Source organism: Maniola hyperantus, chromosome 3, assembly GCF_902806685.2.
Source record: "Maniola hyperantus chromosome 3, iAphHyp1.2, whole genome shotgun sequence".
NCBI classification, from domain to species: Eukaryota; Metazoa; Arthropoda; class Insecta; order Lepidoptera; family Nymphalidae; genus Maniola; species Maniola hyperantus.
Genome location: NC_048538.1, coordinates 16,238,772 through 16,251,210, shown reverse-complemented (window position 1 = coordinate 16,251,210; position 12,439 = coordinate 16,238,772). Strand labels below are relative to the sequence as shown.

Genomic DNA, 12,439 nt, shown 5'->3' with positions numbered 1-12,439 from the left:
ACTACTACGTAGTACACCGCACCGACCAGGTACACCGTAAAAACTAAGTAAAACTTACCACCGACCAGAAATAAAAGAAACTTACTAGAACTTACTTATATGGTTCCTTGGTAGGTACCTACTCTTGGTAGATTACTGTCAACTGTTATTTTTAGCTTATAGTAGATAATCTATGCTGAGTACCTACCTAGTGCTTTTGATCACAGACCACACAGACCGTAGTGATTATATTCTCTTTGACACAGACCATAATCTGCTTTTGATTTGCAAAGTGTTTTACAACTTTTACCGCTTTTATCTGGTCGGTGGTTTTACAGGCACAGGTTTTACGAAATAAACTTTAACGAAACTATTAGTACAGTGCAGTGGATAATTAGTGATGTATTACGTTATGGTACCTATCGAAACTAATTTCAAATCATAAACTAAATCACTAGCCTATAAAGATACTTTAGAACTATTGAATAGCGTAAGTACAACTAGTATAAGTATTGTAAAAAATAATGAATAGGTATTTCCATATCTTTTGTGCTTGTGGTCGGTATGGTTTTCTCTTCACACATTCTGATTTCGATAATACATATAATTTAGGTTTTACATGCAAATTGTTTTGTGGTTTGAACTTTGAATATGCCATTTATGATTATAAATCATCAAGACTAGTTTCAAACAAACATGTTGAAGATATTGGTGATAGTTCAGTTGTACAACAATTTCATAATTACTTGCTCTAAACCATATTGGTTTACTAAAGCAACCCTACCCTACTAGTGCTTTCCTTTTTACAATGTTCCGTGTAGAAGATTTGTTGTATCCTTTTTACACCTTATAATTTAGTTTAAAGTTATTATAGAACCCAACTAACCATTCCCCTCTGTCTTACTAGATATGACACAGGTTCCAACATGCAGGAAGAGCACAGGAAGGCCATACAGTGTAACTTTGTATCCCTCGTGGAGCAAACTGACCTGGACCTCATGGTGTCGGCTTTGTACGAGAAAGGAGTCTTCTCTGAGCAAATGATAGAGCCTTATAAGGTAAGATCTTGAGCATTGTAAATAAATGATTTGATACTTGCACTTAGTAGATGTGTGACCTAGTTGTGGCACCACATATCAATAATTGATTGTGATTGCTAAGTACCTTGGTCCAAGTCGGTGATCAATCAGTGATTGACTTTGGTGGTCTGAATTTGGTATTTTCGTTTCCTCTGTGCCTCGGAGAGCATGTTAAGCAGTTGGTGCCAATTATTATCACTAATCTCAGCATGACTGTACTTTGGGTAACTTAATTGAAGAAATTAAATACCCCTATTTTAGGGGTAATATAATTTCTTCAATAATTTTTTTTTTTTTTTTTTTTTTTTTTTTTTTTTTTTTTTTTTAATACAATAAAACTTAAAGCTAGCCTTATCTAATTACTATATAAATCATGACCGCGTGGAATGGTGCCAAGAATACTGGCTGCATTTCCGCGCTGGACAGCTAGGCTGATCCGCTGCGCAAAAAATGAGCCAGCCCTTCTGTCACCAGTTGAGGCTATTAATCGCGGTGAAATGTCTCGTAAAAAATTTTTAGCACTAAGACTCCATGGCCCCAGGGTCTCCACGGCAAACGGCACAAAAATGTAACTCTCTATAAGAGAGGCATACTTGCGCCGCTTGCCGTTTTCAGCTGTTTCTGCTGCGGCTCCCGGTCTTGATGCTGTCTTCCTGATATGACACGGGGCCAATGTGTCAACGCAAGTTGCGTCCCACATTAGCGCCCGTCCCCGTTCCCAGGGAACCAGCGTCAATCCATCAGGTCTCTTGCCATCATCCCGACTAATCCCTGCCGGCTCAATGAGCGCAGGAATATTTATGGTGGCAAGAGCTCTTTTAATTGTATCGTTAAGAGAGCCATGCCTAAACAGCCTACCGGAGCTCCTTTGGCAAGAGAGTCCGTGGATTCCAAATTTATCAACCTCTTTTCCACACGGACATCTGTGCTGATGGCACAGTGGTGTTCCCAATCTGAGACCTAGAGCCACACGAAAACTTTCGTTATCTAAAAGTGTGCCGAGATTTTTTGATGGCAAGGCATGCAGCCAATACCCAGATTCCTTTTCGGATAATGCTAGAAGCCTGGCACGATCTCTGTCACTTGTAAGATTTTGAACCAAATTCGTATGTGTCAGTTGAACCAATGGCAAATCCCAAAGTTTTTGTGTAGTACGTTCCTTCGGGATGTCGACATTGGGACATCTGACCTTCCAACTCTCTAGGGCCTCTGTGGCATAGGTCAATGATGAATTGGATTTGAGAATTTGAGAGCTAAGCTCTTTTATACTATGCACAGAGGACAGAAAAGCCGGAAGAGCTACACTGGAAATTTTCCTCACGCCGATGCCACCGTACTTGACCGGTAAAGTTGCTTGGTTCCAGGAGTGCTCATCAAAAGTTAAATTTAGAATTTGTTCTAGTGTACTTTTAAGGGTGGCATCCATGTTATCGAGTAGTCCATGAAATTTCCAAATTGGGCTCGCGCGGAGAATGTAATAATTGAGTTTTCAACGTTTGCTTAGTGAGTTACTTTAGTAAAATTTTTGTAGGATACAAGCAGGGAGGTGAGGTTCCGGAAACGCCAGCTGTACATGGATGTGACGCGGCGAGGCCCAGAGGCCTTTGGCCACTTGCTGGATGCACTCTCGGAGGCTGGCTACTGGGACCTGGTGCGAGAACTAGATCCTGACAGTTCGCTGCATATCCGCCAGCCCAGGAACCCCGTGCCTAGCACAAGTAACTATTTACTATTAGCTGATACCTGCGACTTCGTGTGTTGATTTATGTTTTAACCTGTAGGAATTTTTGATTTTCCAGGATAAAATGTAGCCTATGTCACTCTCCGGGTCTTTAGCTATATTTAGTGGTATTTCTCTTTTATATATATATAGATTGATTGACTTACAGGTAAAAAATCAAACGAAAGCAATTACGTCAGCCTGAGCACTGAGAAGAAAAAGTCCAAAACTGGAGTAGAAGCGAATAAAAGTGGGTAAAATATATGTGGGTAAAGTGATAACTTGGGTAAGTTATAAGTCCCGCAAATTGCTATTGCGCTGGAACCATGTCTCATTAACATCGACATGACGTCATCTGACGTATGTTTAAGTAAAAATATACCATCAGCTCGAAACTTCAGTCTAGTGCTGACGTCACTAAAATGGTGGCCACGCGCATTAACAATTTGCGGGACTTATACCCGCTATGTGTTGATACATTGTGTCTGTTGCTTGTAGATGTAGAGCATGCAGAACCTCCGCCCGTGATGCCTCCCGGTATGGACCTGCCCGATCCCTCTAGAATACCACACTTCCACGTGGTGAAGTCCACACGGTTTATGGAGGACAATGGAGATGGTATGTGTAGTAATGTTATCCTACTAATATTATAAACGAGCTGCCCCGGCGAACTTCATACCGCCTAACAGTCGATTCTTTATCAAGAATTTTTTTAATTTTTTCTCTCCATAAGAACCATCCAAACTTCAGGGAATATTATGGAAAAAGAATTACCGAAATCGGTTCAGCTGTTCTCGAGATTTGCGATCAGCAACACATTCAGCGATTCATTTTTATGTATAGAGATGTGATAGTGTGTATGTTTGGATGTTACTCAATCACGCAAAAACGGAACGGATTTGGATGAAATTTGGAATGAAGATAGATTATACACATAGGCTACTTTTTATCCCAGAAAATCAGAGTTCCCGGGGAATTTCGAAAAATGTAAATCCACGCGGACGAAGTTGCGAAGTCTTGTATATAATATAGTAATAGAAGTAAGTCTAAATATATAAAAGGAAATGGTGACTGACTGACTGACTGATCTATCAACGCACAGCTCAAACTACTGGACAGATCGGGCTGAAATTTTGCATGCAGATAGCTATTATGACGTAGGCATCCGATAAGAAAGGATTTTTGAAAATTCAACCTCTAAGGGGGTGAAATAGGGGTTTGAAATTTGTGTAGTCCACGCGGACGAAGTCGCGAGCATAAGCTAGTCTGGTACAAGATAATTTTATTACTAACTAGCACCCCTTTAGGAGATGATTTTTCAAAAACCCTTTCTTAGCGGATGCCTACATCATAATACCTATCTGCATGCCAAATTTCAGCCCGATCCGTCCAGTGGTTAGAGCTGTGCGTTGATAGATCAGTCAGTCATTCAGTCAGTCACCTTTTTCTTTTATATATTTAGATTTTTTTTTTTTTTTTTTTTTTTTTTTTTTATATATAAGGCTAGGTTCCTCTAACGTAATTAGAGACTTTGTGTACTCTAAATTTTTGATTCTTTCATGCTAGTTCTCGCATTTGTGCTTCTCGCACTTTCGTTCTTCATACCATTTCTTTCTTTTATCCATCCTCTTTAATACGATGGGTGGGTTCCCTGTCTATGCTAAGCTAATTTTTGAGGGGTTTTTTATTATTTTTAGTCTTTTATTTTATAGATTCAAGGTTACAGTTTTTAACATTATACAATTATATTTTATTACATTATAGTCTTTGGTACGATCTTATTAACAATTTTTGTCTTATTATTTATATTATAATATTTTTACATTTTGTATGGCGTCAAAATTTTCATACCGAAAGGAACAGAGCCATTTAATTTTCGTCCATGTTAATTTATGTATTCAATAATACTAAACAACATTGGGCCTTACTTTTTATTTGGCTCTGTTCCTTTCGTTGACAATTCTCACTACTCTCGAGCAAAAGGACAGGAATGTTTGCCTGCTTTTAGTGTTCCCGAGTATGGCGGGAATAGAGCCCCTGCACAGTTCCATTTGAATCTGCTGGAGTAGGTCCTCCCGTATTCGGCTGTGCTGCGGACAGTCGATGAGTAGATGTAAAATCGACTCATCGACAGTCTCATCGCAGACACAGCCAGGACTCTCCTTGAGCTTAAACCTGTGCAGGTACTCTGAGAACCCGCCATGCCCCGTTAGCACTTGGGTGATGATTCTGTCTACGTCCATTTTCCCTATAATCCTATACGCCACCACCGCATCAGGAAAAAATATCCTCGTAACGCCGGCCGTTTCACCGGCCCGGTATCGCCCGTTCCATTCCTCAAGCGAACGTTTTCGGATACTTCGCTTGACGAATGAAACGGGGCAGCCGTCGTAATCAAATTATATTTAGATTAGTTTGTTATAAGTATAGTATGTTATGTTCATATAGCATAAGTTATGGTGGTGTTAATTTTTATTTTGCCCGTAAGACACGGGAATTCCTAGTTTAGGGGTCAGGATTCCAGAGAAATGAACTGTACTATAAATTATTATTATTGTTTTATATCGGGAAGTGGTCAGATCGGGAAGTGGTCGTAACGGGAAGTGGTCGTATCGGGAAGTAGACATATCGGGAAGTGGTCATAGCGGACCCAAACGATCCAATTGTGTATTTGTATTAATTGACTTTGGTGACCAAAATTTTACTATTCAAGGCAGGTGTCACTTGTATGTTTGTGTTGTCCACAGACATAAAGCTATACCGCACGCGTGGGCGGAACCGCGGCGTGCTCGTAGTGTTCAGCTATATAGAGTTCCCCAACAACATGGAGCCCTACCGCTACGGCGTGGACGTGGACTGCTCCATGCTCAAGTACCTCTTCAGCGAGATGGGCTTCAAGGTGCTGTCTTACCAGGACCTCACGAGGAGTGTGAGTTTTATCATTTTACTAGCGACCCGCCCTGGCTTCGCATGGGTGCAATGTAGATACTAATGTGGTGGTTTCACATTTGAAAATCATAAAATCGATTATTGTGAGCCAACCTCAAAAGATACATGTATGCTATCGCAGACTTTTTTGTAGAACTTTATAAGAGAATTAATTTCACCATACATTGTTACAGCACACGCCTCGGAAACTCTCAAATGAGAGGATATTTTCCGACTTAATTCACATTATTTTAATTTCCCTAGGGATCTCTAAATTTTTTAGAATCAAACTATACCTATAAACCTTCCTCTTGAATCACTTTATCTATTGGTGAAAACCGCATTAAAATCCGTTGCGTAGTTTAAAAGATCTACGCGTTCATACACACAGTCAAAGTCAAATGATTTATTCAAAATAGGTAAGTAGGTAATACATACATACAGACAGCAGGAAGCGACTTTATTTTATACTATGTAGAGATATCATAACTTCCACCAATTTTGGTTTAATTCGAGCGCTAGATTGGTCCTCCTCCTCCACCTAGAGCTTCTAATCGATTAGATGAAGCTGAATGAAGGGAAAATACAGTAAACGCATAGGACATGTAAACAGCTTTCAACTTTCAACCCTCTGTATCAAACAAAAGAGCAGGAGGTACTAGTAATGTAACAAATATTCGCATTCGCATTCGCGGATATTCGCATATTTTTGCTTATTTGCATTCGCATTCCGCGAAATTACTGCGAATGTTTTAGGAATATTTTTTTTTTTGATGTAATAGATTGTTAATAAAACAAAATCCATTAATTTCTTGTTTCTTAATGTAATACAAAGTAACTTAACCTCGTCATCACATTATCAGTCTTCTCTTTATCATTTGGTAACGGGACTGCCGCCAAGGTCACCAAGCCATAGACAAATGGCGCCAAATTTAAACAAAAACTGAATATCCGCATTCGCGAATGTTCGCAGCAGATATTCGCATCCGCATAGTACAGACTATAATATTATAATTATAATACTATAATTCGATTATTTTATCTTGTATTTCATTATTTTCCAAATCTATGGTACCATGCACCAAGTGAGGTCATAGTGAGGTCCTTAAGAATTAATTGAAAAAGTTTTTATTTAGGAAACCCTAGACACGATCAAGTTCCTGAAGGAAGCGATAGTGGACACGGAGTGCGTGTTCATCGTGGTGTCGTCGCACGGGTACGAGCTGACGGGCAGCTCCGACAACGACATCCGCTGCCACGACGGCATGCTCATCCGCATCTCCGAGATCGTGGAGCACTTCAACAACAAGAACTGCCCCGCGCTCAGGGACATCCCCAAAGTGTTCATCTTCCAGCTGTGTCGGTACGTGGAAACTGCCCTATACATTATCTGTCAATGTCAGGCGCTAATGGATAAACGTAGTCTTCACCTAGGGAAACATATATTGCACCCGGCCAAGAAGCTGCTGCTGTTCCTGGCGGAAATCAGTATTGGACAAGAACTGTAAAATGGAGGCGATCACAATAGATCGGCAACGGTCAACGTGATACAGGGTCTGAATAGCCCTGCACAGTGCACAGCCGCCAAACACCACCAGAAGAAGTCGGTACGTGGAGCCAAAATCAAGGACTTTACAGTAGTTGGCAGAAAATATTGCAGATCTCGTTTGGCATGAGGCACTTCTATCGAAACTGCCTTCTTAATCTTACGGACTGCCAGTGAATCTGTGTAACTGGGTCGCCAGCTTCCTTGATGGTCGCAGCATCGAAGTCGCTGTCGACGGTTTTTGCTCGGAACTCACACCCATCAATGCTGGCGTCCCACAGGGCTTGGTGCTGTCACCCACACTTTTCATCCTGCATATCAATGAGCATGACAACAACATCCATTGCTATGCGGATGACAGTACGGGTGACGCCCTCTACAAAGGTCGTACACAGCTTTCGCGCGCGGTGCTGGAGGAGTGTAGAGCCAGGTTTGTGTCTGACATGGAAACTTGCCTAGGTAAAGTGTCGGAATGGGGTACACGAAACCTACTGCAATTTAACCCGTCAAAGACAAGAGTGAATAGCCATATTCTAGGCAAGCATACTCCCATCTTAGGCAGCATCATCATTGCCATTAAGTGATTGCGATTTGCAGCTATAAATTTAAAAAAGATTTGGATTGAATGGAGACTGGTTGTCTTCAGAGGCTCCAATGAAGACTACCTGGCCCGGCCGCGCTCGGGTTGGCTGGGGCGCGGGCGCGCCGTGGCGGACGGGCAGGCGCGCGCCGAGCAGCCGCGCCACGCGCCGCCCGTCGAGCCCTCGCGGGACCGCCCCCGGGACCGCATCTACTCCGACATTCTCATCGCGCACTCCACGCTGCCAGGTAACTACCCCACCAGGTGAATCCCCCACGCTGCCAGGTGAATACCCACGCTGCCAGGTGAATCCCCCACGCTGTCAGCTGAATCCCCACGCTACCAGGTGAATGCCCCACACTGCCAGATAAATACCCCACGCTGCCAGATGAATACCCCACGCTGTCAGGTGAATACCTCTCGCTGCCAAATTTCTAGAAAAGAATGCTGTGTATGGCCAAGCCTTAAGTAAGTTTTTAGTTTTCTTAGGTCCTACCTAGTCTTGTTTAGAAACATTCTATTCTGAAAATTCCGATGTTTTCTTGGTGATATTAGAGCCTCGATAACTCAACGGTTAAATAAATAAATAAATAAAACGTTTATTTTTCAATCATCTAGATTACACACATACATTGATTTGATCTTGAACAAATTTGCGTGCTTGTTGACATAAGCATATACAATATTAAAAATGGTACAAGATCAAGAACTGGTTATCCTAGCTAGATTTTTAGATCTGTGTTAAGGATAGTCAGTATAGATAGTTAAATGAGCGGACTGAAAAGCGAATGATTGCCGGTTCAAACCCCACCTGTTGCACTATTGTCCACCTACTTCTACTATTGTCCCACCTGAAAGGGGAATATTTGTCAGCATTATAAACAGCTTTTTGATGACGCGACGCGAGAGTTTATCGATTGCTCAACTTGAGACCACCACTCCACTACCGCTATACGTACATGAACGTAACGTTGCAGGCAACGTGTCGTACCGCGACGGCATGGCAGGCTCGTGGTACATCCAGGCGCTGTGCGAGGTGTTCGCGGCGCGCGCGCACGACTGCCACGTGGAGAAGCTGTTCACGCTGGTGGACAAGCAGCTGCACGCGCGCTTCCACATCCAGACCTCGTCCGTGGACCGCTGGGGCTTCAACTGCAGGCTCTACCTGCACCCCGGCCTCTACGAGACCTCTGACCATGACATCCATTGACGACCCACTACCCACCACGAGTATCTCAAAATAAAGCAGTGAGAAAAATCTGACCCGACAGGAGAGAAGCTTACTCCTACTCTATCTCGCCCACTCATGGCAAATGAGAGAGCGAGAAAGTGTTCTCTCGCTTGTACTCTGTCTCGCTCACTCATATGAGCAACAAGAATGCTCGACCAATTGTGGTGTTTCACTGACGGGCTCTTAAGCGCCAACACGCGCTTCCTCATACAGATCTCGTCCGTAGACTTCAGCTGCAGACTATTACCTGATCCCGAGACTATGAGACCCGACCCATTTATTGAAGAAGGTGGGTGAAACGAGATGTCATTATTTCAACCCATTACCGACCCGACAGAAGTGAAGCTTGGTGTTGAACATGTGTTGAATGTCATCCGACACAAGTGAAGCTTGGTGTTGAACATGTGTTGAATGTCATCCGACACAAGTGAAGCTTGGTGTTGAACATGTGTTGAATGTCATCCGACACAAGTGAAGCTTGGTGTTGAACATGTGTTGAATGTCATCCGACACAAGTGAAGCTTGGTGTTGAACATGTGTTGAATGTCATCCGACACAAGTGAAGCTTGGTGTTGAACATGTGTTGAATGTCATCCGACACAAGTGAAGCTTGGTGTTGAACATGTGTTGAATGTCATCCGACACAAGTGAAGCTTGGTGTTGAACATGTGTTGAATGTCATCCGACACAAGTGAAGCTTGGTGTTGAACATGTGTTGAATGTCATCCGACACAAGTGAAGCTTGGTGTTGAACATGTGTTGAATGTCATCCGACACAAGTGAAGCTTGGTGTTGAACATGTGTTGAATGTCATCCGACACAAGTGAAGCTTGGTGTTGAACATGTGTTGAATGTCATCCGACACAAGTGAAGCTTGGTGTTGAACATGTGTTGAATGTCATCCGACACAAGTGAAGCTTGGTGTTGAACATGTGTTGAATGTCATCCGACACAAGTGAAGCTTGGTGTTGAACATGTGTTGAATGTCATCCGACACAAGTGAAGCTTGGTGTTGAACATGTGTTGAATGTCATCCGACACAAGTGAAGCTTGGTGTTGAACATGTGTTGAATGTCATCCGACACAAGTGAAGCTTGGTGTTGAACATGTGTTGAATGTCATCCGACACAAGTGAAGCTTGGTGTTGAACATGTGTTGAATGTCATCCGACACAAGTGAAGCTTGGTGTTGAATGTCACCTGACAGAAGTGAAGCTTGGTGTTAAATATCACCCGACAGAAGTGAAGCTTATTCGAAACTACATATTGCTCACTTATATGAGCAAATGAGAGATCGAGATTTCTCTTACTAAGGTTGAGCCCATATCAATCGGTATTATAAGTGCTCCATCTTGAAATCAGGTTAAATAAATAATTTTGGTGCTATCGGGTTTGAAACTTAAGCCTTAACTTTAATTACGAAAATGGACTTGTTTCGTAAGTTCTACTACATACAGGGTGTAACCAGAACGCTAGCAAAAACGAAGACAGGTGCTAGTACTGATGATTATTGATATGATACCACAAAAAATAACGCGAAACAAAAAAAAATCCTATGTATATTGTAAAAGTTCACGATATATTGCAAATAAAATACCTGACTGACGCTATAAGTCAACGAACGTTGCGGACGTCAATGCCGCGTCGTAGACTGAGTATTGACCCGAGTTTCGCACGCGTTGCGGGTTTGAAAAATATTAAATTACTAAGGGTCGGTTGTTTCAAACCATTGGTCTTCGTAAGATACGTTCGTTAAAATTTAACAGACGTAGAGGAACTTGAACATCTGTTAATTTAAGTGCGTTGCTTCATTGTACAAAAAACTGTTCGTCATTGTTATTTTGGTTGCGAAACTAACCCTAAAAATTAACTTACTTCTCCGTATCCTTTTTTTTATTTCATTTTAAGTATATTAAATTACATACATAGTTATTAATATTGCTACTTCGCATTTTAAACACTTTTTCTTTCTTACAAATTCTCTTTCATCTTCAAAAAAACTACCATTAAAAGCTTTGAATTAAATTGATTCAATTATAATTTGTAAATAAAACATTCCGTTTGTAAGAAGTATGAAGTTACGAACTGATTTAACGATCACCAATGGCGCCAGCACTGGTTAACGTAAACGTAACTTTTTAACGAACGTTAGCGCTAATAGATGCTGAATCAATGCTTTTTCTTTACTTACGTTCGTTAGCGCCATATTTAAAGGTTACGTGTCCGTCAAAGTTTGTTGAAACAACCGGCCCTAAAACTACAAAATGAGACAAATTATTATTGGTATTGGATTGTGTTTAGGTAATTTGTAACAACAACGCTAAGTTTTTGCTAGCGTTCTGGTTACACCCTGTACTTTAAGTATTATAATTTATAACAAATTACTTACTATAAGTGATGCATTTACTAAATGATTATTGCTCAATCGATGTGTTACGGATAATGAGTTATGACGTATTTTTATACTTTGTAATAGGATATTTTTATATTATTTATAAAAAATAAAAACAATATTATTTAATAAAATGCCTTTTATTTTATAACTTTACGCACGTACAAAAATATATACATAGTACAGAGTTTCACCATAATTGCATGTTTAGCTTTTACATTCAGATGTTAAAGTACAGGAGCTGCGCAGACGACGGCTGTTGTCTGCAATTTATTCCATATGTGAACAACTCTGTTGGTCAGAAAGTGTTTTGATGGATTTGACGATGGCAATTGATATTGTAGCTTCAAAGAGTTCCCGCTGGATTAACAAACCTACATCCACGCGGACGAATTCGCGGGTATCATCTAGTTTGTAATATAAATTAGAAAATAAGCAGTGTGTAATTTTTTGTACAGGTCTAAACGTTCAATTGATATAAAGTTCTTGTACAATTACTATTATACATTTTTTCTTTCGTTGGTGACATCACCAAATCCAATTTCAATTGCAACAAACTATATTATATTATAGACATTGGACACAAATGATCGCCTTATAAGTCCCGCAAATTGCTAATGTGCGTGGCCGCCATGTTAGTGACGTCAGCACTAGCGTTTTCAACTTTCAAGTTTAGCGTAGCACTGAAGTTTCGAGCGAAAATATACCACTATTTTTATTTCGGCCGACGTCATTTCGATGTTAATGAGACATGGTTCCAGCGCAATAGCAATTTGCGGGACTTATATCATTGCTTATCGCTTGAGCGCTTATTGAAGATATCAACAACCATTAGAAACATCGTTTTTTTCGTTTAGAAGGTAATCTTTATGCTGATCGCACACTCAACAGCGCCTTGCGCACAACAGACGGAAACGTTTAATTACGGCAACCAGCCCAGAGTGAAGAAGAAGAAGCGCCTTGCGAGCGCTTCACTTGCTTATTT

General features: G+C 41.1%; 1 protein-coding gene across 2 annotated transcripts; it reads left to right on the top strand.

Annotated features, from left to right (window-relative positions):
- Positions 1–267: 267 nt before the first annotated feature.
- Dronc (Death regulator Nedd2-like caspase) lies at positions 268–9,695 on the top strand. 2 transcript variants are annotated; one of them, XM_034984097.2, is made up of 9 exons: positions 268–469; positions 887–1,037; positions 2,590–2,776; positions 2,948–3,028; positions 3,277–3,396; positions 5,526–5,707; positions 6,843–7,069; positions 7,899–8,080; positions 8,810–9,695. In XM_034984097.2, exons 2-9 carry the CDS (start codon positions 906–908, stop codon positions 9,040–9,042), a joined length of 1,344 nt encoding a protein of 447 aa, XP_034839988.1. In that variant the 5' UTR covers positions 268–469; positions 887–905; the 3' UTR covers positions 9,043–9,695. The 2 variants fall into 2 exon arrangements, with proteins under 2 accessions (XP_034839988.1, XP_069365573.1); XM_069509472.1 differs by having other exon boundaries at positions 298–394.
- Positions 9,696–12,439: the final 2,744 nt, after the last annotated feature.